Genomic DNA, 25,271 nt, shown 5'->3' on the forward strand with positions numbered 1-25,271 from the left:
GCACCGGAAGCCCGATGTGGGATCCATCCCAGGTCTCCAGGTCTCCTGGGCAAAAGGCAGGTGCCAAACTGCTGCGCCACCCAGGGATCCTACATTTTGGGATATTAAGGAGTGAATTCCAAGAAAGGAACTGCAGCTTTTACACTTTATGATTTCTATCCTGTATGATAGCTATGATGCAGAGTAACTCCAGAGTTCTATCTAGAGGTTTATTAGGATGTAATGACGTTGTAATGACTTTCCTCAGATGGTTACTGGGCTTGCCAAATCTGTGTTATTTGTAAAATCCTCTCCGCTATACATTTTCTGATCAGGAATGATGGTTTGTCATTGTTGAAAGGCCTTGCCACATTCTTTACACATAATTCATTACTCTCTGTTATGAATTACCTAATGGGGAGTAAGAGTAGAGCAGTACTTACAAATCCTCTCATAGTTGCTTCTTCTGCCACTTCTGCTATTTATGTACTGTCGTTGGGGACCTGGTAGTTCTGAGAAGAGAGAGCTGAGGAGATGCTGGCACTCTCAATGGCCAAAGAAATACCCAATGAAGGAATCAAGACTGAGAACAATGATCATAATAATTCAAAGGTGATGGGGAAGGATTGCTTTGTAGTACAGTTAAAGATAAAGAAGCATATACTGCATTTAATAAACTAATCAAAAACTATTGTGAACAGTAAGGTTTGTCAGTGCAATAGGTCACAAGATTTGATGGGCATCCAATAAAGGAAAAAGACACACCTGCACAGCTGGAAAACGGAGGAGAAAGATACAACTGATGGGTTCCAGCACCACGGAGGGGTCTACTAGAAAGGGAACCTGTTACTTGACAACTCTGCTCCTCCAGACCAAGAAGGGGTTTCCTCTGTTCTTTCATTTTTTCCTTCCCCATTCCTTTATTGGACATAAGATAACTGTGTCTCTGCACAAGCATATGGCTTTAAAAAAAAAAAAAAACTAAAAAAAACCCAAAAGAACTAAATGGCCAATGGTACAGTTTGATCAACACCAAGAGGAGATAGGAAGAGGGGAAAGGTGGTTCTGTGAAAATACTTTTCTATTAATGCTGTGATTATTCAGCCATTATTGTTACACTCCATGAGTTACTTTGCTCTCACAGTTTGACAACAACTATAAAAGAACATTGCATACCTTGTTAGATTGGATAATTTTTTAGTTTTTCATTTATCATTGTAAAATGAAGGAATACTTATATAATTTTGTTGTATACAGTTTTAGATGTAGGCAATCTGTCTTAAAGAAGGGATAAATTACTGTAGAAGAAATGAATCTTGATCATTTTCCCTTCAAATCTAGTTTCTTGTTGCTAAAAAGAACTTAACACCCCCCCCCCCCTTGTGAGTAGGACCAGCCCTAATCCAGAGGCAGCCCATCCCTGCGCCTTCCTGGTATTTAAGCAACAAAAAATATTCTGATGACCGAGACAAGAAAACCATTCCCCCCCACGCCCTGACTGAAATGTCCCTGAACAGGTTCATGTTGACCTTCTGAGAAATCAATAACCTGGATGCTATGCTACTCCCCCGGTTTCTTTGCCTTTAAGCGGTTTTTTTTTTTGCCTTTAAAAGATGCCTGTAATTGCTAATCGGGGCTCTCTTCCACCTCTGAGGCGGAGAGCCCGTTTGCACAAACGTTCAATAAACCCTCTTGCTAATTGCATCTACCTGTCTGGGGTCTGAGTCTCTGGGGCGTCCACCGGGACAGGTTGGCACCCGTGAGCCAGGGTGCAACAGTATGACTCCGTTGATAATGAGTAAAGTTTGAAAGGTGATTAAAGGCACACCACATTCTTTTTTTTTTTTTTTAATTTTTTTTTAAATTTATTTATGATAGTCACACACACACACAGAGAGAGAGAGGCAGAGACACAGGCAGAGGGAGAAGCAGGCTCCATGCACCGGGAGCCCGACGTGGGATTCGATCCCGGGTCTCCAGGATCGCGCCCTGGGCCAAAGGCAGGCGCCAAACCGCTGCGCCACCCAGGGATCCCCGGCACACCACATTCTTTACATTCGTTAAGGTTTCTGTCTAGTATGAATTCTATGATGAGTAGTAAGGTGTGAGTGCTGGGTAAAGGCTCGACCACATTCTTTACATTGGTAAGGTTTCTCTCCAGTATGAATTCTGTGATGAAGAGTAAGGTTTGACTGGTGGTTAAAGGCCTTGCCACATTCTTTACATTTGTAAGGTTTCTCTCCAGTGTGAATTCTGTGATGTTGAGTAAGATATGAATGCCAACTAAAGGCCTTGCCACATTCTTTACATTTGTAAGGTTTCTCTTCAGTATGAATTCTGTGATGGTTAGTAAGGTTTGAATGCTGGCTAAAGGCCTTGCCACATTCTTTACATTGGTAAGGTTTCTCTTCAGTATGAATTCTGTGATGGTTAGCAAGGGTTGAATGCCGGTTAAAGGCCTTGCCACATTCTTTACATTTGTAAGGTTTCTCTCCAGTGTGAATTCTGTGATGTCGAGTAAGATATGAATGCTTATTAAAGGCCTTGCCACATTCCTTACATTTGTGAGGTTTCTCACCAGTATGGATTCTGTAATGCTGAGTAAGGGTAGAGACATGTTTAAAGGCCTTGCCACATTCTTTACATTTGTAAGGTTTCTCTTCAGTATGAATTCTGTGATGGTTAGAAAGGCTTGAATGCCGGTTAAAGGCCTTGCCACATTCTTTACATTTGTAAGGTTTCTCTCCAGTGTGAATTATGTGATGTTGAGTAAGATATGAATGAGTCTTAAAGGCCTTGCCACATTCTTTACATTTGTGAGGTTTCTCACCAGTATGAATTCTGTGATGTTGAGTAAGGCGTGAGTGCTGTGTAAAGGCCCTGCCACATTCTTCACATTTGTAACGATCTCCTGTAATATGAATTCTGTGATGTTTTGAGAGGTGTGAAGGCTGCTTAAAGGCTTTGCCACATTCTTTACATTTGTAAGGTTTCTCTCCAGTATGAATTCTGTGATGCTGAGTAAGGCTTGAGTTATGTTTAAAGGCCTTGCCACATTCTATACATTTATAAGGTTTCTCTGCAGTATGAATTCTGTGATGTTGAATAAGACCTGAATGAGTCTTAAAGGCCTTGCCACATTCTTTACATTTGTAAGGTTTCTCTCCAGTATGAATTCTGCGATGAATAATAAGGTGTGAGCAATGGATAAAGGCCTTGCCACATTCTTCACATTTGTAAGGATTCTCTCCAGTATGGATTCGCCTATGTGTATTTAGGGATGAGCAGACCTTAAACGTTTTGCCACATTCTTCACATTTGTATGGTTCCTCTCCAGTACGCAGTCCGTGACGTTGAGATAGTACTGAGTCCAAGTCAAAATCTTTGCCACATTCCTTATAAATGTCACTTTTCTCTCCACTATGGGCTGTCTTGTATATACTTAGCCTTGATGCTTGACAAAACATGTTACCAGGTTGATTACACCTGAATGCGTTTTTTCCCACATGAATTCTCTGTTGATCATCAACATTGGAGGACTGGTTAAGAGCACTCTCACATTCATTTTTAGGATTATCTTCTGTATTTATACTATTATGTGTACTAAGGTTAGACTTTTGATAAAAGACTTCCCCACATTTACTATACTCATGATGGTTCCCTAGAAACTGAGTCCACACACATGGACTAACACTGGAGCCCTGGTTAAATGCTTTCTCAGATTCACTGCACTGGGCAACTCTGTCTCCACTGAACAGGCTCTGGTAATTTTGTAGGATCGACTCCTTAGTGAAACACCTCTCAAATGGATCCTGTTTAGCACTTTGTTCTTCATTTTTAAATCTCCGATTTTTAGAAATATTTGACTGAATAGTCAATCCGATTCTTTTTTCACAAGGGTTCAAATAATTATTTTCAGCATGGACTAGGTAACTTCCCAGATTTTCCAAACCGTCGTTGTTCCCTAAATATGTAAGTTTGAATATTTGATTTGAGCTTTTGTTTTCAGAAACACACTGCTTTGTGGAAGTAGCCGACTTAAAAAGGGAGGTTACTGAAAATGTTCTATATCCTTCACCATTTTGGCCAGGGAGATTCTTATTATGCGCAGATATCTCAGTATGGTTGTGGCCTTCATGATGTCTTTGATGCCCTTCACTCTCTCCATCATTGTCCCAGTCTGTCATGAAGTGTAAATTCTCAATGGCATTATTTTTTAATCTACCCATTGACACTCTTTGGAAAGAAGCTTCGATGCTTGGCTTTGACAGCAAGCTCTGGGTGTCACGAGAAGATATGGCTGAAAGAAATCAAGAAAGAGAAATGTAAAATTATTCCACTTACTACTCTCAGATGAATATGCTGACAACCACTAATAGATAACCTGAAAATCAGTCAGAGAACATCAGCAAGATGGCTCGGAAGGAATCATCAGGACTTTGTTCCTCAGTGGACACATAAACTAACACAGAATGTACTGACCACATAGCCACATAGATAGCGGTAGTACTACAGCTATAGTAGTAGTACTGTAGTACTGTCATGCTATAGTACAAATTACTTTCTTGTATCACAAAAAATCAGGAAAGTCCCGTGAGTCCAAAGTTTGCAAAAGGGAGGAAATTTAAACATAAACAGAAAAGAACAAAAGAGGAAACAGCAAAAATAGGAAAACATAGGGCAGCACGCGTGGCTCAGTGGTTTGGCCTCACCTTCAGCCCAGGGTGTGGTCCTGGACTCGGTATCGAGTACCACATCTGGCTCTCTGCATGGAATGGAGCCTGCTTCTCCCTTGGCCTCTGTCTGCCTCTCTCTCTCTCTCTCTGTCTCTCTGTCTCTCATGAATAAATTAAAATTTAAAAAAAAAAAAGGGAAATTATCAACAACAGGAAGAGTTGGTTTTCAGGAAGGATCAACAAAATTGACAGACTTTTAACAAAATCAAGTAAGAATGAAAAAAAAGGTAAAGTAAAATCAGAAGTGAGGTGACAGCAGATAGTATTAACTGATACCATAAAAACACAACTAATAAGAAGTGACAATGGATAACTATATGCCAAGAGAGATACCAAAAATGTATATAAATTTCAAAAAGATGTAAGCTCTCTAGATTTCAGGATTCCAATAAATATTTCCTGAAGAAATATTTAAAGGTCACAATTGATCTACAACTACTAAGTAGATGGAAAAAGTAATTTAAAAGTTCCCAAAAAAAAAAAAAAAAAAAAAAAAAAAAAAGTTCCCAACAAAGAAAAGTCTTATTCCAAATGAATTTACTGGATAATTCAGAGATTTAATGTAAAAGTACCTTTTTTTTCTTTAAATATTTTATTCCTTTATTCATGAGAGACACACGCAGACAGAGGCAGAAACACAGGCTGAGGGAGAAGCAGGCTCCATGCACAAAGCCTGATGTGGGACTTGATCCAGAGACTCTGTTTCACGCCCTGAGCCAAAGGTAGACACGCAACCGCAGAGCCACCCAGGAGTCCCATGGAAAGGTATTTCAAATCTCTTCCAACATTTTCAGGGAGGGAAGAGAAGGGAAATTCTCAAAATAGTCTCTGTGACTCAAGTGTTACCAGGTTGTCAAAGGCAAAGGAAGACTGTACAAGTAAAGAAGATTACAAACTACTACCTGTGAGGCGCAGTTATACAAAGTCCACAATAAAAAAAGCAAACTAGCACTGAATCTAAAGCATGTTTTACAGCACAATTAAAGGCAATTCTTCCTGGAATTCAAGGGTGTTTCAACATATGGAAAACTATAAGTTAAAGGCTCCACATTAACAGAATGAAGATCAAAAATGGCAATCATATTGCTGCAGCACAAGAATATGAGCATACTGGACAATGTTTCATTATTAAAAACACTCAAGAAAGTAGGAACAGAAGCAAACCACCTTAACTTAATAAACGTCATATAGGTATGAAAACCTGAAATCTAATATATTCAATAGTAAAAAAAAAAAAGTAAGCTTCTTCTGTATGATCATAACAAAGGGATTTCACTTCTATTCAACACATTACTGGATACGCTAGTCTGAATGGGAAAAAAAAAACATAAATGAATCCAAATGGGAAAAGAAAATGCAAGTTTATCTCTTTACGGATGACATCCTTAAAAAAACCCTAAAGAATCCTTATTTTTTTGTTGTTTTGTTGGCTATCACTGGTATTGTTTATTTCTAGTAATTTTTTCTAAGACACACTCCATTTTCAATTTTTTTAATACTATAAATGCCTGAATTAAGTTGCAGTTTCAACTCTTTTCTCTTTTTTATTTATTCATTTCTTTATTATAGTAGGTTCCATACCTAACATGAAGCCTAACTGGCTAACTGGGTCCTGAACCCAAGACCCTGAGATGGAGACCTAAGCTGAGATTAAGAGTCAGATGCGCAACCGACTGAGCCACCTAGACACCCCCAACTTTTCTTCTAAAGGTTATAAGACAAGGAACTAGAAAAAGAAGAAACTTAGATGTGATCAAGTAGAGAAAGGAACTAACAAAGAAAATCAGAGATAGAGACCATAATAAACAGTAACATAACATTGACATCAATGTCCAGATTTTCCAAAAAATAATCAAAATTTTCACTACATTAACTAAGAAAAAAGGAGAGAAGCCTCAAAAATGAAAACAAGAAATGGGACAGAAAACACAACAGATAACTACAGAAATACATAGTGTGATAACAGATTGCCATGAACAATTATATACGAACAAATGAGGTAACTTAGTAAAATCCCAGATAATTCCCCTATATATATATATAAAACTACCACGATTGAAATATAAATCTTAAACCCAACAAGTAGATCTTCACAGACCAGTAACAAGAATGAAAGTTGAATGTAGAATAAAAAAATTCCAGGCACTGAAAAGCCCAGGACCACAACCTTCGCTGGTCAGTTCTACCGAACATTAAAATGATAATAATAACTAATGACAATCTTCATCAAAATCTTACAAATAGTGGAATGGACAGAACATATTCAACATCATCCTATGAGGCCTAGCATTACACTGGTACCAAAGCAGGATAAACATCGTAGAAGAACAAAATACTCTAGTTTGTTTGATATACATGTTGCTACTCTGGCTTTCTTTTGACATCCATTAGCAACTTCAATGTTTTTCCATGGAAGTGTGGAGAGTACCTAGCACCATAGAACCAGATTCCAATACCACTGACCATATCCCCTCTGCTATATCCTTTCGCCTCATGATTTATCGATTCTATAACTGAAAGCCTATACCTTCCATTCCCCTTTACCCAGTTGGCCCATCATCCCTCTCCATTCCACTCCAGAAAGCACCAGTTCTGTTTTGTTTTTGGAGTGGCTCTGTTTCTGCCATTTTTGTGGCTTCTGGCCATTGATGACAATGAAAAGAGACCGAGGAGGTATTGTGCTGGACACTGTAAATAGACCTAGAAAGTACTGTGCTGATAAGTCAGGCAAATAAAAGCAAATAACATATGATTTCACTTATAGGTGCAGGCTAAAAAACAAATGAACAAACAAATAAAAAGCAGAAACTTTGTATTAGACAATAAAATCTGTAGAACTTAACCTACCTCCAGTGAAGTAAGGAGAGAGATAATGGTAAAACGGCTTTGGTTTGCAAAAATTCCAGCTACAATCTATAACAAGTAAATTAAAAAAAAAAAAACAACAGTGAATTATTGCTACTGTCAAGGCTCTAGAGGCCATTCTGCTTTGGGATATAGGAATAATTATTCATTAGAATAGAGAGGCGCACTGAAGGCTTTGACATCCAACCTGACATTGGTTGTGTGGTTCTCTGAGATTCCTAAATGTCCCGAATGCCAGGAAAAGCTGGAGAAAGAGTACAGTGGAAGTGCGCTCCAAGACTGTGGTGCTATTAATTCATGTGAAGAAATGACTAATTTAAGCAAATGAAAAGAAACCACAAGGTAACACTTTCAGAATACACTTCAATTTGTTAGCCATGTTGAGAAAAAAGAAAAAAATCAGAAAACCTCAGTCACTACACAAACTAGAGAACAATGACTCTTAATACATTTCTGATTGATGTTATATAGATCAGGGACACCTGGGTGGCTCAGCGGTTGAGCATCTGCCTTCAGCCCAGGGCGTGATCCTGGAGACCCGGGATCGAGTCCCAAGTCAGGCTCCCTGCATGGAGCCTGCTTCTCTCTGTGCCTGCTTCTCTCTGTGCCTGTCTCTGCCTCTCTCTCTCTCTCTCTCATGAATAAATAAATAAAATATTTTAAAAAATGATATTATATAGATCATTATGATGTTTTTAGAAAAACACAAAGGGTCTATCTCTGTGGTCTTAGTATATGAGAAAATTTAAAAAATGATAAAAACCACCAACCGTAAAGGTTGAAATGACAAATTGGATTACATTAAGAACTTCTCTGCATCATAAGTTCAAGAAAGACAAATAGAAGGAAAAAAGGACTCATTCATATATATATAAAGCCTGAAGAAAAAGGACCAAAACAGAAGAAAAAACCAGCAGATACTTTGAAAAAGAGATTATCAAAAGGTTAATGCCCAACTCCATAGTAACAATAACAAAAAAGCAGATAAAATGACCACTTGGGGGATGCCTGGATGGCTCAGCAGTTGAGTGCCTGCCTTTGACTCCTGGCATGATCCCAGGGTCCGGAGATACAGACCTGCATTGGGTTCCCTGCATGGAGACTGCTCCTGCCTCTGCCAGTGTCTCTGCCTCTCTCTGTCTCTGTCTCTGTCTCTCATGAATAAATAAATAAAATCTTAAAAAAAGAGAGATAGAGAAAATGACATAAACTACTAAGTTTTAGAGAGTGTGTGGTTGGGGACGCTAGGTTCTGCCTTTGGCTCAGGTTGTGATTCTGGGGTCCTGGGATCAAGTCCTGCATGAGGCTCCCTGGGGGAACCTGCTTCTCCCTCTACCTGTGTCTCTGCCCCTCTCTGTATGTCTCCATGAATAAATAAATAAAATCTTAAGTATTTAGTGTATTTGGTATTAAAGTTGAGTATGATTAAACATATTTACCAACAATTTGATCTCATCTATATAACCAGCAGATATGTGTGCACGTTCCACTAAAAGATAAGTTATAGATTTTACATGCCAATACTATCATGACAGTCCTGCACTGAAAATCATTCCCCTCCATTAGCCATAAAATGATGTATCAATTGATATTCACACAATGGAGTCAGATGGATATATTCTAAAGAATGATGCACAATAACATGAAGGAATACAGATCAATTCACAAGCATAGATAGAATAAAAGCCAAATACAAGAGTTCCCACTGCCTGATTTCATTTATATAAAGTACAAAAATGAGGACAGCGATCTATGGCTTTCTGCGTTAAAAGAGTGCTGAGCCTTGTGGAAAGGTACCAAGGAAATAAAAAGAATTGCAGAGGTCAAGTAATATTTTTTTTGAGGTCAAATAATATTGTTTCTTGACTTCAACAGTTTATAGAGACTTGCTTAGTTTGTGAAATTCAATTGAGCTGTTAACATATGTTCTATATATGTGACTTTACTTCAAAAAAAAATTCGACATGGGGAAATTCTCTGGTTCAGTTTGTGGAACATGCAACTATTGATTTGGGAGTTCGAGCCTTGTGTTAGGGGCAGAAATTGCTCAGAAATGGGGTCCTAAAAATGTTCACTTGCTAATATAAAAAATAAATAAAAATAAAATTTAAAATTTAAAAATTCTAAAAACCTCCCCAAAAAACTAGATGTAAAAAGAGAACTGTCATAAAGTATATATTGACAAGGTGAAAATAAATGTAGGAAGGACTAGATTTTCAAAGAATGCTTTAGTTTCTAGCTCAAGCAATGTGGTACTGATATACATTGTTCACAGAAAAAAAAAGAAGAAAATGTACAATTATTTTCTTAAAATGCCTATACGAACACAAGAAAGGAATAAAAAAACAGGGAGCATATTAGGAAAGACAAAAAATGTAGTATAGCCAAACCCCAATATCTTCATTAAGATATTAAACACAAATAAACCAAATGTTCCTGGTGACACAAAGCATTGCTCGAATATATTCCACTGGAATTTTCTGGAGATAGAACTAAAACATGAGGGTGAAATTGAAAAAAAGAAAACGGAACAAAACGTGTGTAGTGAAAACCAACCAAACAAGAGGCATGGCAAAATAAAAATCCTATTGAATAACCTTTAACGCCAAAGGACTTGGTCACTATTAGTAGTTTTATTTTTCAAGATCTAGATGTACAGGATTTCAATAATCTATTTCATGGAGAACAAGCATAATCTATATTTGAGTGCATATTCATACACACATATAAACATACACAGATATACATACATGTATATAGGGAAACATTTATTTTTAGCTCAGGAGACATTAAAAAAAATACTTATCACAGAGGGATGACATCATCAACATGGTGAAGCAGGTAGTTCCACCTCAGTACTTCTGAGATAGACATCACTAGGCAACTCTCAGTACTCAAGAGTGAGACTGAAGCACCCCTTGGACCACAGAGACAAGGGGGACATTAGAAGGGCAAGAGGAACAATTTCAGTCTGACCACAATGCACCTTCCCTGGGGCCAGCACAGTGCTCCACCAGGAGGGGCCAGCTGGAACTACAATTGTTCCACCATGAGAGAGAGAGCCCATGGTGGGCACCCAGCATTCCCCAAATGTCAAGATTCTTGGGTGTCCATATGGTCTGGTCTCAAGGGGATCCCTGGAGGAATCTGGGATCTTATAGACATCTGCTTCTAGTCATTGGTTCTCACAGTGGGTTCCCTGGACAGGTCCCTGAAAAAGTGTAAGAAAGGAAATCTGGGGAGTGCACCCCAGAAGTCCTAACATGGCAATGTGGAGATAGACACAGCAATCTAAGATTTACAAGTGCTCCTGGTGAGTCTGATATGGGCTAAATTGGACAACCTCTGCAGGAACGAAGTCACAGCTCATTCCTGAGTTATCCACAGGTAAGTCATTCCTAGAAATGCTCTATATGGGGTTCCTGGGTGGCTCAGTCAGTTCAGGGTCTGCCTTGGGCTCAGGTCATGGTCCCAGAGTCCTAGGATAGAGCCTCACCTTGGGCTCTCTGCTCAGTGGGGAGTCTGCTTCTCCCTCTCCTCCCTGTTCATGCTCCCTCACTCTGTCACTCTCTCAAATAAATGAATAAATAAATAAAACCTTTTTTTTTTTTTTAAAAAAAAAAAGGTCTATGCTTAGTCATGTCAATATTGTGACAGACACACACACACACATACAATGTGAATAACACAAATCTTTATTCATAAATGAATTTGACTCTAACAGTCTTCCTTGGCTTCCCAGTTATGTCTCTGCCTTCTCTCCATGCTCTCCTTGAGCTTCCTGAGATCTCCCCAAATACACTCTGTTCACATTGTACAATGAATGGAATTCAGATGAAAGTGAATTGGAACTTATTTAAATATTTTTTGATGTTAGTTATGAGATTCATACAAGACATTAATACAGGTTATGGGAGGCACCTGGGTGGCTCAGTGGTTGTGCGTTTGCCTCCGGCTCAGGACGTGACCAATGCATGCAGCCTCCTTCTCCCTTTGCCTGTGTCTCTGCCTCTCTCTCTGTGTCTTTCATGAATAAGTAAATAGAATCTTTAATAAAATACAGGTTATGGGAAGAGTTAGTTATACCTCCCTCAGGGACCTGTGAAAATCTCATTATGTCAACTGCATAACTAATATTCTTGACTTGGATCAATTGCTATCCTGAAGATACATCCAGCTTTTAATAAACTACCACTGTTTTCTCCTTAAAATGCAAATGGAAAAAAAATTTAAAATTCAGTGTTTCTCTGTGGTACTTTAATGCAAGGAAAGGTGCCCTGGACACTTACTTCCTCGGGACTTCTATCACGCTTACAGGTCAGCCACAAGCAGCGTGGACTTTCTTCATTAATTGTACATTATAATGTCCTTAGTCTTCCTTTTTTAAATTTTTTTTTTATTATTTATTTATGATAGTCATACAGAGAGAGAGAGAGAGGCAGAGACATAGGCAGAGGGAGAAGCGGGCTCCATGCACCGGGAGCCCGACGTGGGATTCGATCCCGGGTCTTCAGGATCGCGCCCTGGGCCAAAGGCAGGCGCCAAACCGCTGTGCCACCCAGGGATCCCTGTCCTTAGACTTCCATGTTAAAGTAGGTAGGAATGAAGTCCCCCTCATACCAGAGCCCTGCATGTCTGTGAGACAGCAGCAACCAAATCATTGTACATGTTCACAAATGGTAATGCCTTGGGATGAGATGATTTCAGAGTAAAATTAACATCTGCCATGCAAAAAATGTCAAATATGGTCAAAAGAAAATGAGACACACCGAAAATAATAATCTCTCTTCAGACAACCATCTCCTCCTCCATCCTGACAGGGATATTAACAGATACAGATGACCGCTGAGTATCATGGGTTTCAACAGCGGAGGTCCATATATATATATATATATATATATGAATACAGGACAGTACTGTAATGTGGTTTCACTTAATATTTTCTATTCTGAAGCTAACATTATTATAAAAAATACCATATATAATACAGGTAACATACCAAAATTGCGATGATTGACTGTTTATGTTCCAGGTGAGGCTTCTGAGGTCAACAACGAGTTATTTCCATGAGGAAACAGGGATGGTTTTCATTTTGGGGCACTCAAAAAGATACACACAGGTTTTCTTTTTTTAAAGATTTATTTATTTATTTATTTATAGAGATGCAGAGACACAGGTGAGTGAGAAGCAGGCTCCATGCAGAGAGCCTGACATGGGACTGGATTCAGGGTCTCCAGGATCACGCCCTGGCCTGCAGGCAGAGCTTAAACTGCTGCCCCACTGGGGCTGACCCACACAGGTTTTCAATTGTAAAGAGGTGGTGCCCCTAACACTTGCATTGTCCAAGGCTGAGATGTGAGTGATCTGTGTGTTTTAACTTTGGATTTTTCTCTATAATAAATACTTTGATTACAGATCATGCCTGAAAAGTGATATTGACTTACTGCTTTCTTCTGTGAATTCTGATGTTATTTAGATTTCCTTTCCATTTCACAACTTACCAATTATTTATGTCCTTAATGTTTTTATCCTTTATAAAGATGTTTCTTTTCTCAAGTATGCAGTAAAACCAAAGGTCTTGCATCAATTTTACATTTCTTTTTTTCTTTTTAAGATTTTATTTATTTATTCGTGAGAGATACACAGAGAGAGGTAGATGCACAGGCAGAGGGAAAAGCAGGCTCCCTTCAGGGAGCCTGATGTGAAACTCGATCCCAGGACTCCAGGATCATGTCCTGGGTCAAAGGCAGGTGCTAAACTGCTCAGCCACCCAGGGATCCCATTTTTCTATGGTTTCTGCCCAGTATGCTTTGTTATCTTACTGATGTTCAATAAGAGTGCAGTTCCAGGCATACATGTGGACACTATTCTTAACAACTCTAAGTTATTCCACAGGATGCATTATCTCATGTTGAATAGTTCTGGTTATGAATTAAATGCCTTGAACATTCTTTACATTTAAGGGCTTCCCCTCACTATGCACCCTCTGCTCCACTATGTACTTCTCTGATCACAAAGTTTGTAGTTTTGCATAAAGTTTTTGTCAAATTTTATTGTACATTTGTCTACGTTAGGCTGTTAAGTTTAGGGTAGTAGTTGAAGACTTTGCCGCATTTTAGACATTATTCTTATTGTAAGATCTCTGCTATTGAGTGCTGAACACAACTTAAAAGCGTTGCTCTAGTTGCTACATTTGGAAGTCCTTTCTCCAGCGAGGGTACAGGATATACAATGAGATTTGAGCTTTATTAGACTTTCCCACCTTTATTACTTTTATACTGGTTCTCTGTATTGGCACCGGGGTGGCTCAGCTGGTTAAGCATCTGCCTTCAGCTAGGGTCATGATCCCGGGGTCCTGAAATCAAGCCCTGCCACCAGGCTCCCTGCTCTGCAGGGAGTCTCCTCCTCCCTCTCTGTCAGCATCCCCTCCCACCTGCTATACCTGCCTGTTCTGTCTAAAATAAATAGCATCTTTTAAAAAAAATAAATACCTCTGTAATTATGGAAGATAAAGTCCTCACGGAAGATCTTCCAAAGTTCTGAACACATGAATACTTGTATCAAATTAGGTATTATGTGGCAACTACTGTACAGTGATATTTGGATAAAGACCATCCTGTGTTAATCAAAATTAGAGACTTTGGAATAAGGAAGGATTACATGCTGGTGGGAGAACAATGAATCCAGTGAAAAGAATTTTCAAATCAATCACATTTAGAAATTTTTCTTAATTTTTAAATGTTTGACTTTCAGAAATATTTCAGAGCATGATTTATCCAACTTTATATTTGAAATGGTTTGAATGATTATTTTCATTCAAAGTAATTTCTTTACTTTGTTTGGACTAGGTCACTTTCCAAAATTTCCAAATGTCCTTTCAGAAAATCTGTAGGTTTAAAAGTGGATGTGGGTCCTTGCACTCAAACACATCATTCTGCAAATATAACTGAATTAAAGTGGGATTCTCCAACAATTGTTTTATATCTCTGATCTCTTCTGGCAGTAAAGACTCCAATATGGGCTACTGTCCCAGTATGCTTATATCCATCATCACATCCCTCCTGCCCTCCACGACCCCATCCTTCCCAGTCATTCATTAAGCATAAATACTTAGGTCTACACATTCCACATCATCCCCTATCACACTATGGAATGAATCTTCTTTGCCTGTCTTGGCCAACAAGCCTACGGTGTTATGGAAAGACACAATTAAAATATTTATTATTTATTTTCTTAAGATTTACTTATTTATTCATGAAAGACACACACACAGAGAGAGAGGTAGAGACAGAGGCAGAGAGAGAAGCAAGCTCCATTCAGGGAGCAAAATGTGGGACTCGATCCTGGGACTCAGGATCATGCCCTGGGCTGAAGGCAGGCGCTCAACCCCTCAGACACCCAGGCATCTCCACAACTCAAAGATTTAAAATAGGACATCCCACTTAGTGAACTCACATGCATATACGTTAAAATGCTAATGTGTAAATTAATACCCAGTATAGCACTGCAGAGGAATCTGGAGACATCGGAACCACCAGGATTTGCTCTACCATGAAAACAAAAATGAACCAAATTACTTTTTTTTAGTGCACCAGAAGCCAGTGAGGAAAACACAACACCCCCAGGCAGGTACAGATGAAAAAGAGCCACATCAAAGACACTAAGAAAGTTTGTGACACTTGCCCCCGACAGAAGCAGCTCACCCTCCCTGACACTCAAAGGCCACCCTGTGAAAAAACTTGTACCTCTCCTCAGGAGAGAAAGAAACAAGTGACCTGTAGGTTCAGCGATCTGGCTTCTTGGCTGCTGCCTGAGGGACTTGTTTCTGTCACGCATGACATGGAAGCAGAGGGAACGACAGCACCTTCTGGATGCATTGTGGTGGCTGCTCAGACAGAGGGTGAGTGTTCAAACAAGAAAGAGACTACAGAGGTGAAGCAGAGGAAGGAATCATATTAGGCATCGGACTTAATTTCGGTTCAGGTCATGGTCACGATCCTTCAGTCTGTCTCTGAACTCTGTACTTGAAAACTGTCATCCGTGGGGCACCTGGATGGCTCAGTCGGTTCTGCGTCTGCTTTCAGCTCACATCCAGATCCCAGGGGCCTGGGATTGAGCCCAGGTCAGGCTCCTTGCTCAGCAAGGACTCTCCTTCTCCCTTTCCCTCGGGTCCTCCCCTGTGCTATGCTCTCATTTGCTCTTTCTGTCTCTCTCAAATAAATAGATAAAAAATCTTATGGAAAAATTAAAAGAAAAAGAAAATGGTCATGGTGTAACTAAATACACAAGTAAAACTGAAACCACAACTAACTAATGTAGTGGAAAATCCCAGACAAAAGGAAGCACATTGTAATGGAATTACAAAGCCAGAATAAGACAAAATTTAACCCTAGGAAAGCTACATTAAAATACATGCATTAATTACAGGATCCCTGGGTGGCTCAGTGGATTAGTGTCTGTCTTCAGGCCAAGGCATAATCCCGGAGTCCCGGAATCCAGTCCCATCCCCACATCCTCCCCTGCATTGAGCCTGCATCTCCATCGGCCTGTGTCTCTGCCTCTCTCTCCATAGCTCATGAAAAAATAAATAAATAAGAATATTCATTAAAATCAATCATTAGGGCAGCCCCGGTTGGCGCAGCGGTTTAGCGCCACCTGCAGCCCAGGGCATGATCCTGGAGTCCCAGGATCGAGTCCCATGTCAGGCTCCCTGCATGGAGCCTGCTTCTCCCTCTGCCTGTGTCTCTGCCTCTCTCTCTCTCTCTCTCTCTCTCTCTCTCTCTCTCTCTCTGCATCTCTATGAATAAATATATAAAATCTTAAAAAAAAAATAAATAAAATAAAATCAATCATTAAAGGCTGTAAGTGAAAATCATATGAACAACCGCTTAAAAAGGCATTATACAAATGTATTATTTTATTAATATATCCCTCCTTGAACAGAGGATTTAAGGCTACATCCCACTCCTTAGAACCAAGGAAATAACATCTTCATTTCTAAATAAACACCAAGAAAGTTGAAAATATGCTAAAGGCCACTATACATAAAATACATATTTGGGATTAAATTCAGATACATTCCAAGGAAAGTAGAAGAAAAACCCAATGACTAATTGTCACTGATGTAAAATTATATTTATGAACAAAAGCTTTCTTCAAAATACAGGAATTATACGAATTATACCTCACTGCTTTTTTTTTTTTTTTTTTTTAAGATTTTATCCATGTATTTGAGAGAGAAAGAGAGAGAGAGCACAGCAGGGGAAGGCACAGGAAGAAGCAGACTCCCCACTGAGCAGGGAGCCCAATGGAGGGGGCTGAACCCAGGACTCCATGATCATGACCTGGGACCAACTACCTGACTGGCCACCCAGACATCCCTCTACCTCACATGCCCATGTCATATCAGAACCTTTGATCTAATAAATAACAGATGAATCTCATATATAACTAAGAAAGTGAAAACACACTTGACAAAATAAAAAGAAATTCCCGTCATACAAGACAAATTCATCCAATGATGCAAGTATTAAGAAAGAAGGTAAAAATTGAGAATTTATTATAGCCTTCAAGTTCTAAGGTCTAAATGTTCTAGCTCCCCCATGGCATTATTTTAGGTAGGAATTCTAGGATACAAACAGATACGTTATATTATTTCACCACTGAGGAATGGAACACACTGTTATATCCTAATTTCAGTTCATACAAAGAAAAAATTAACTTTCAAAGTGAAATAAAGGATTAGATTTTATTCTTTTTGGGAGGTGCTTTGTTATCTGATGAAATTACTGAGTGTCAATTTTGTACAATCAAGATTAAAGCCTCCATAACATTGGAATGCAAAGCCAGAAAACGTGTTATCTGTCTCCAGTGTTCCCAGGATTTCTGCACCAACCCCAAGTATGCCCACCACTACCCTCACATGCTTCTCACATGAGGCAAAACAAAACTTACAAAGGGCTAAGGCTATGAATCCTGAGAAACAGGGAGACTTCCCCAGGACCCTCACAGCAATGGAGAACCTCTCAGATGATGGAGACCCTCCCACTCCCAGGGGAGTCTCCTGGCCCTCCCTGTGGAAGTGATGGACCATCAGTGGAGCTGAAGGAGAATCCTTAGAGAAGCTAAGAGCTTGATAATGGTAGATAGCACATGTCCCTCTGTGACAGGGAGAAAAATATAAACTAGGTTTCTCAAGACTGTATCCATCCAAGGAGAACTACTCCCACCACAATTTAAGGTCTCTCTTCCCCCTTCACATGTGGACCGCACCTCTGTCATCTGCCTCATTCATTTCCACTTACCTGGATGGATGGTTACTCTCTTCTTTCTCTTCACACTCCAAGGCTCCTTCTTTTGCTCCAAAAAGGAGACCAGGTCTGGCTTTGACACAATGAGACCTGTTTATTAGAAAAAAGGGATGAGTATTGTTGGTGATTCTAACTTTCAATCCACTCTTGTGCTCAGTAGAGAAGAGAAAAAGACACTGTAGATTACAGAAAATGATTTCCTGAAGGCTGTTGCCCAACTGCCCCTTTAGAACACACAGGAGAGATGTCCAGTGTTCAGAATTGTCCTCTACAGCCAAGGACGAGACACAAGAATAAGAGGTGCAAGTGGGAGTTTAACTTACGGAGTGTACTATTTTCTGCCACTCACTGTACAAAATTCCCACGCATCTACAGAAGTGATGATGTTACCTTAAGGAAGAGGAAATTAAAGCTGAAAGGAAGCAATTGAAGACTTTTGTCTCTGCCTATAAAGCACTACTTTTTCCCTTTACTGCCCAGATCCACATTGCAGTCATTCAAAGAGGAATCTTCCAAGAGACAGACAGTCTTCAAAGGAAGGAAGGAAACCTGAGTGTGGTATGGAAAATCTGGAAGGAGTGATCCTCACCCAAGAAGAGGAGGTGTCCGTAGTTCTCTAACATCACATCCCTGTAGAGTTTCCGCTGAGTGTGGTCCAGGCATGTCCACTCCTCCTGAGAGAATTCTATGGCCACATCCCTGAATGTCAGCAGTCTCTGCAATAAATACCAATTACCAAGTGGTCATAGGCAGAAGTCATCACGGCCCAGGTGATGAAGGAGGGTGTCAGTGTCACCAGCAAGACCCCAAGACCTGACCTTCAGGTGTTTACCAGCTTGTACCCTCCAACCTTGGCCCCACATTTACTTAACCTCTCCGTCCACCACATCTTTTACTTGAGGCAAAACACCCCATGGGCAGAGTCTCCTGTGATGGAAACAGAAACTATCCACCAAAAGGTAAGGACCGATCACCACGTGGGAAAAGAAGGCAAAAAGAAAGGTATATGACATTAAATGGCCCTGTAAAATGCAGTCCCTTGACAAATACTTGAGTCAGTTACTGAGTATAAAGCTCCTGGAGGAAGTCCTCAACTTTCTTAAGGTGAATACCTTCCTAGAGGGAAAAACAACCTTAGTGTCACAACAACAGGGCCATTGTATCCTGTTGAGTGTTTTTTAGCATATGAAAAGCCATTTGGAACTCCCTTCCTCTGCACTTGCCCCAACACCAGAATGTGTAAGCAGTTGCTCCTCACAATCCCTGGGCAACTGGAGCCAGTCAGAAGGAGCCTGCGGCGGCAGCTGCAGCTCTTTCTACTGATAGGTCCTGTCCTCATCTTTAATACAAACACGTTTTTGCACCAAAGACCTCTCAAGAATTCTTGACCTCAAGGTTCTGGACCTCAGCACCATTCCAAAACTACATCCCCCTGAGGAACAGCCTGGACCAGCCCAATTTGAGCTAAACCCCTGACTCACCCTCTACAGTTGAAACAAACAGTAACCTGTGGAGTAACCAAAAAAGTCTCTTACCTCATTTTATTACCAAAGTCTCCAGCAAGGAGGAGCACAAACCGCAGTTATAAAACCCAAGTATGTGTAGAAATGCTGGCTTCAGGTGCATGTGGGGTGTCTGCCCAGTTCTACAGACGATGACAAGGCCCCTCTTTCTAAATATCCAGCCTGGCCCTAAACAACAGGAAACTTTTCCCCCTTGCTCTGTGAGTCTCAGCTTAGGAAGTTATTCTCAGTGATCTGTGAGGCAGCAAACCAAGTTTCCTTTCTGTGACATCCACACACGGGTATAATTTCTATCTGTAGTTCTATAATCTTTCAGGATTTTAAGACAGCGAAATAGGTCAATTATGTGATTCTTGTGTGTGTCTGTGTGTGTGTTTTATTACAAAGAAGTAAATAGAAAGTAACTCTAGGGGTGCTCAAGTAGATAGGTGAGTGGGCATCAGCCTTTGGCTCAGGTCCTGATCCCAAGGGGAGTCCAGCATCGGGCTACCCATAGACAGCCTGCTTCTCCCTCTCCCTAGGTCTCTGCCTCTCTCTCTGTGCCTCTGAGGAATAAATATATAAAATAAAATTAAAAAAAAAGAAGGCTATCTATGACACTAAGTGTGGAGTAACATTGAAACCCACCAGATGGAGGTCTGACTGAGATCCTCTGCTCCCAGAAGTAAATATCTCACTACAGGAAGGTGAGAGCCTTCACTGTCCATTGGAAGTTAATGTGATGTGGGCCTGGAGCTAAGGATCAAAAAGCTATGCGGATACATGTTTGTTGCAAAAAGCTGTTTCTTTTTTTAAATTTTTTTTTTTTTTTTTATGATAATCACAGAGAGAGAGAGAGAGGCAGAGACACAGGCAGAGGGAGAAGCAGGCTCCATGCACCGGGAGCCTGATGTGGGATTCGATCCCGGGTCTCCAGGATCGAGCCCTGGGCCAAAGGCAGGCGCCAAACCGCTGCGCCACCCAGGGATCCCGCAAAAAGCTGTTTCTATTAACACATAGGGACAGGACCACACAAGGACAGAAAGACCTGAGGTATCCGTTTGAAAAGCCAATCATCATATACTTTTAAGATGGGGGCAAAGATAAGGTGAGTTTCTAAAGAGACTTTCATATATTAACGAAGACTTACAGGATCCTGGAGGTCTGGCTTTTGCCAAACAAAAGTTGCTTTTGGCCTCTAACAAAGCATTAAGGTTAAGGCAGTTGTGAATTCCTTCAGTCCTCTCAGACTCTGCCCATCTCAAGTGTTTATCAGGGGACATTCCTTTGCTTTTGTTCTTATTAGAAACTACAAGCCAGAGAAATTCAGAAGTTTCCTGTTTAAATGTGATAGTTTCTGCACATCCTTCAGTAAACCTGTCTAAGATCCTTAGGAAAGATAAGAAGGAAAGTATGAATTTTATAGGGAGAAGTCTGGCAGAGAGGAGCAAGCCAAGGAAAGGAAGGTAACATTAGCTGTAGGAAACAAACTAGTATCAGTGCCTAAAGAGATGGGGGAACAGAGGGCTAGCTGAGGACAAATGATGAGCCAGGGCCAGCACATTGACAAGTCCTTGAAACAGGCAGAGGGACATTCCTCTCCAGACTCAACTGTCTCGATGGTCACACTTTGCATAGAGCAAAAGGCAATCTTTGCCTGACCCCCAGGAGCCAGTAAGTCTACTTTAACCTTTGAAAATTCTCTTAGAAATTTCCTTTATTTCTACACCCCCAAAGTAGGTGTTGGTGATCATCCCCCCAGCATATGACCCATCTGAAGGGGCTCATGACTCAGATGTTATTAGATGGTATATGTGGCCTTTTCCCAACATTTGCCAGCCCCTTGAAGGTCCTGGAAACCTTCCTTCCAAAATTCCTTAGAGAGTATGCTATCCTCAAACCCATCCCAACTCCCAGGTGTATAATCAGCCACCCCTCACAGGCCCAGGTTGGGGACTCTTCCTGCATGCAGGCCCTGTCCTTGTGCTTCAATAGAACCACCATTTAGCACCAAAGGACGTCTCAAGAATTCTTTCCTGGTTGTTGGCTCTGGACCTCACCTATATTCCAAAACGTCATCAAGGGGATTGTTGTTACTGATGTGTTTAGAATAGTAATTGAATTATGAGAATACAGTGGATTTATACAAATTTCGGCCACATATACTTTCACTGTTTTGTAATACCTAGTATATATTTACATATTTTTAAGGATTTTATTATTTATTCACGAGAGACAGAGAGAGAGGCAGAGACACAGGCAGAGGGAGAATCTGGCTCCTGGAGGGGAGCCGGTGTGGGACTTGATCCTGGGACTCCGGGACCATGTCCGCAGCAGGAGACAGATGCTCAACCACTGAGCCACCCAGGTATCCCTACCTAATATATTTTTTAATGGAGTATCTTTGAAAAAAAAAAGATTTTTATTTATTTATTCATGAGACACACACAGAGGCAGAGACACAGAGGAGAAGCAGGCTCCACGCAGGGAGCTGGATGTGCAACTCCAATCCAATCCGGGGCTCCAGGATCACGCCCTGGGCTGAAGGGAAGCACTAAACCGCTGAGCCACCCGGGCGTCCCTTAAATACACTATCTTTTTCACATTCTAAACTGTAAGTCTCCTCTTTTTAAAGAGTATTCTGAGTTATCCTGGCCCTTATATATCTATAGCATTTATTGGTGCGTTTTCCTACTCCTGGCCTACACAGAGCTGAAAAAGCATCCAGGTGGCCACTAAAGGGCAAGTGCTTTCTTCGGCTTCTGTCCCAGGATCCCCTCACCACCAGGAATGTTGGACTCAGTGTCTTCTCTAGGGATCTGTCAGCAAGGGTACACTTTCAAAGCTTGCAGAACTGTAATTTAAACCTCAATTGTTGGGATGCCTGGGTGGCTCTGCGGTTGGATGTCTGCCTTCAGCTGAGGTCCTGATGCCAGGATCAAGTCCCACATCGGGCTCCCCACATGGAGCCTGCTTCTCCCTCTGCCTCTGTCTCCTCTCTGTCTTTCATGAATATGTACATAAAATTAAAAAAAAAATAAAGTACAATCGCTGGGGCACCGGGCTGGCTCAGTTCTTGAGTATCTACCTTTCCTTCAGGTGGTGGTCCTGGGATGGAACCCCCCTCTCCCATCCTGCCGCATCAGGCTCCCCCTAGGGAGCCTTCTTCTCCTTCTGCCTATGTCTCTGCCTTTCTCTCTGTGGCTCTCATGAAGAAATAAAAACAATCTTTAATATTTTATTTATTTAAAAAAAAAAGGGGGGGGGGCAGCCCCGGTGGCGCAGGGTTTAGCGCCGCCTGCAGCCCGGGGTGTGATCCTGGCGACTCGGGATCGAGTCCCACGTCGGGCTCCCTGCATGGAGCCTGCTTCTCCCTCTGCCTGTGTCTCTGCCTCTCTTTCGCTCTCTCTGAAAAAATAAATGAATAAATCTTAAAAAAAATTTTTATTTATTTATTCATGAGAATACACAGAGAGAGCGAGCGAGCGAGATACAGAGACAGAGACACAGGCAGAGGGAGAAGGAGGCTCCTTGGAGAGAGCCCGATGCGGGGCTCGATCCCGGGTCTCCAGGATCACGCCCTGGGCCGAAGGAAGGCTCTAAACTGCTGAGCCACCCAGGGATTCCCCAAATACAATCTTCAAAAATAAAAAATAAATAGTTTTGGTGGCTTATTGGAAGCCCCGTTGGAGAGAAGGGAAAGAAGGTGATGGGGAGAAGTGTTCTAAGATCGAACCTTGAGTATTGTATTTGAAAAGGTTTTTAAAAATAAGTGAAACCACGAGGCAGAAATATCAGAGCTAGAGGAATCAACATTTGCAATCTCCAAATGCAGGGAATTTCAGGCAAAAAAGGCAAAGCGGCCTCTCACCTGGGACACAAGGCTTACCTGAGACCGCGCCATTTCTGCTCCCTTCACCTGGTCCTCTGGCTGCCCTCTCACAAGATCTTCCTGGAGATCAGGAGAATACACCTTTAGAGCCAGCCACAGTCTCTCCACCTATAAACTGCTCCCCTGCAGGCAGGACTTTGAAATGCACAAAAAGCCCAACTTCCTAGTCCTTTGGGCCTGGAGCTGTTGAGAAGCTGTGACCTCCCAGCTGGAACTCAGGAACTGATTTTCCTTCTCTGCTTCCAGGGGCCCTCCCCTCCCCCAGATGCTCACAGATTCAGCTACAGCATAGGTCCCGTGTGCTGTGGCCCTAATCCTCCCTGACTCTGTCGTGGAGACCATTACCTCTCCTAAGGCGCAGCCTGCTCTCAATTCTCAGAAATTAACAGGAAGCCTTTCTCCTTAACTGCGGCCTCCCTGAGAATCACCTGGAGCACCGACTTAACACTGTTGTTTTCACCCACACCAAGTTACAGAATCAGAGGGAAATGATGATCCTTTTTGATAGTCCAGGAAACATCTGGGGAGGTGACTGGTAACGAAGGCTCTGCTATTACTGGTTTTAAATCCAGGCCTTCTCCATGGATCAGTTTCTGGAGATTTTCCTTTTCCTTCTTCCTGCTACACAAAGTGAGAGACTCAGGAATGGACCTTTCCCTATGCAAAATGTCTCTTAAGACAGTAAGTACTGGGTTTCACAGCTTTTCCTGTCTCTGCTTTTTTTTTTTTCTTTTTTAAAAGATTTTGGATATTTATTTGAGAAAGAGAGAGTGAGAAAGAGCACAAGCAAAGGGAATGGCAGAGAGGGAAAACCAGGCTCCTTGCTGAGCAGGAAGCCTGACCCAGGACTCAATCCCAGGACCCTGGGATCCTGACATGAGATGAAGGCAGAGGCTTAATCCATTGAGCCACCCAATCACCCCTGTGTGTACATTAAAATACCCAGCCTAAAATAATCCTTATGCCAAAAGACATATTTTGGGGTAACAAATTGCTCTCCTTCAGCAGGTAAATGTTGATTTTCAAAACTACCTGCTGATGAAGTTTTAGAATATAGGTGAGGTCCAGAGCCAACAACCAAGAAAGAATTCTTGAGACATCCTTTGGTGCTAAATGGTGGTTTTATTAAAGCCCTGGGACAGGACCCATGGGCAGGAAGAGCTGGTGGCCCGATCTTGTGAGGGTTGGCTGATTATATAGCTGGAGTTGGGAGGGGTTTGAGGATAGCATACTCCCTAAGGCATTTTGGAAGCAAGGTTTCCAGGACCTTGAAGGGGCTGGCAATTGTTGGGAGAAGGCCACGTATTACCATCTAAAAAAACCTGAGTCCTGAGACCCTTTAGGTGGCTATCATGTGCTTGGGGGATGATTTGCAACAGGTATCCTGGGGGGTGTAGAGATAAAGGAAACTTATAAAATAATTTTTATACATTAAAGTAGATTTACAGGAGACGCCTGGGGGGCTCAGCAGTTGAGGTTCTGTCTTTGGCTCAGGGCGTGATCTCGGAGTTCTGGGATGGAGACCCACCTCCGAATCCTTGCATGGAGCCTGCTTCTCCTTCTGCCTGTGTCTCTGCCTCTCTGCGTGTCTCTCATGAATAAATAAATAAAATCGTAAACAAAAAGATATTTTTTTATTTATTCATGAGAGACGGGAAGAGAGAGGCAGAGACACAGGCAGAAGGAGAAGCGGGCTACATGCAGGGAGCCTGATGTGGGACTCCATCCCGCGTCCCCAGGATCAAACCTTGGGTTTAAGGCGGTGCTAAGCCACTGAGTCACCCTGGCTGCCCCAGATAATACCCAATTTTAATAACAATATGGAGGAATTAGAATTCTCTTTTACTACTGATGGTGATGTGGGAAACAAAGGCAAAAGAAAAAATTAAATTTTCTTACTGCCTGCAGCCTATTGACAAGTCCTTCGACTAAGTAGAGTGACCTTCCTCTGGGAGCTCAACTATCTGGAGGTTGACACTTTGCTTAG

The 25,271-nt window shown here is 41.3% G+C and overlaps 1 protein-coding gene across 1 annotated transcript; it reads right to left on the reverse strand.

Annotated features, from left to right (window-relative positions):
* Positions 1 to 1,988: 1,988 nt before the first annotated feature.
* LOC112912819 (uncharacterized) lies at positions 1,989 to 23,626 on the reverse strand. Its single transcript, XM_072747395.1, has 5 exons — positions 23,558 to 23,626; positions 23,282 to 23,344; positions 18,480 to 18,627; positions 17,885 to 17,980; positions 1,989 to 4,279 (listed from the first exon to the last, which is right to left on the reverse strand). Exons 1-5 carry the CDS (start codon positions 23,624 to 23,626, stop codon positions 2,040 to 2,042), a joined length of 2,616 nt encoding a protein of 871 aa, XP_072603496.1. The 3' UTR covers positions 1,989 to 2,039.
* Positions 23,627 to 25,271: the final 1,645 nt, after the last annotated feature.

Source organism: Vulpes vulpes, chromosome 1, assembly GCF_048418805.1.
Source record: "Vulpes vulpes isolate BD-2025 chromosome 1, VulVul3, whole genome shotgun sequence".
Lineage (NCBI taxonomy): Eukaryota > Metazoa > Chordata > Mammalia > Carnivora > Canidae > Vulpes > Vulpes vulpes.

Coding starts and splice junctions, on each gene's coding strand:
- LOC112912819 (XM_072747395.1), bottom strand. CDS start 23,626: ATGGTCTCCACGACAGAGTCAGGGAGGATTAGGGCCACAGCACACGGG. Junction 18,628..23,281: donor CAGAAATGGCGCGGTCTCAG/GTAAGCCTTGTG, acceptor CTATGACCACTT/GGTAATTGGTATTTATTGCA. Junction 17,981..18,479: donor CGGACACCTCCTCTTCTTGG/GTGAGGATCACT, acceptor TCTAATAAACAG/GTCTCATTGTGTCAAAGCCA.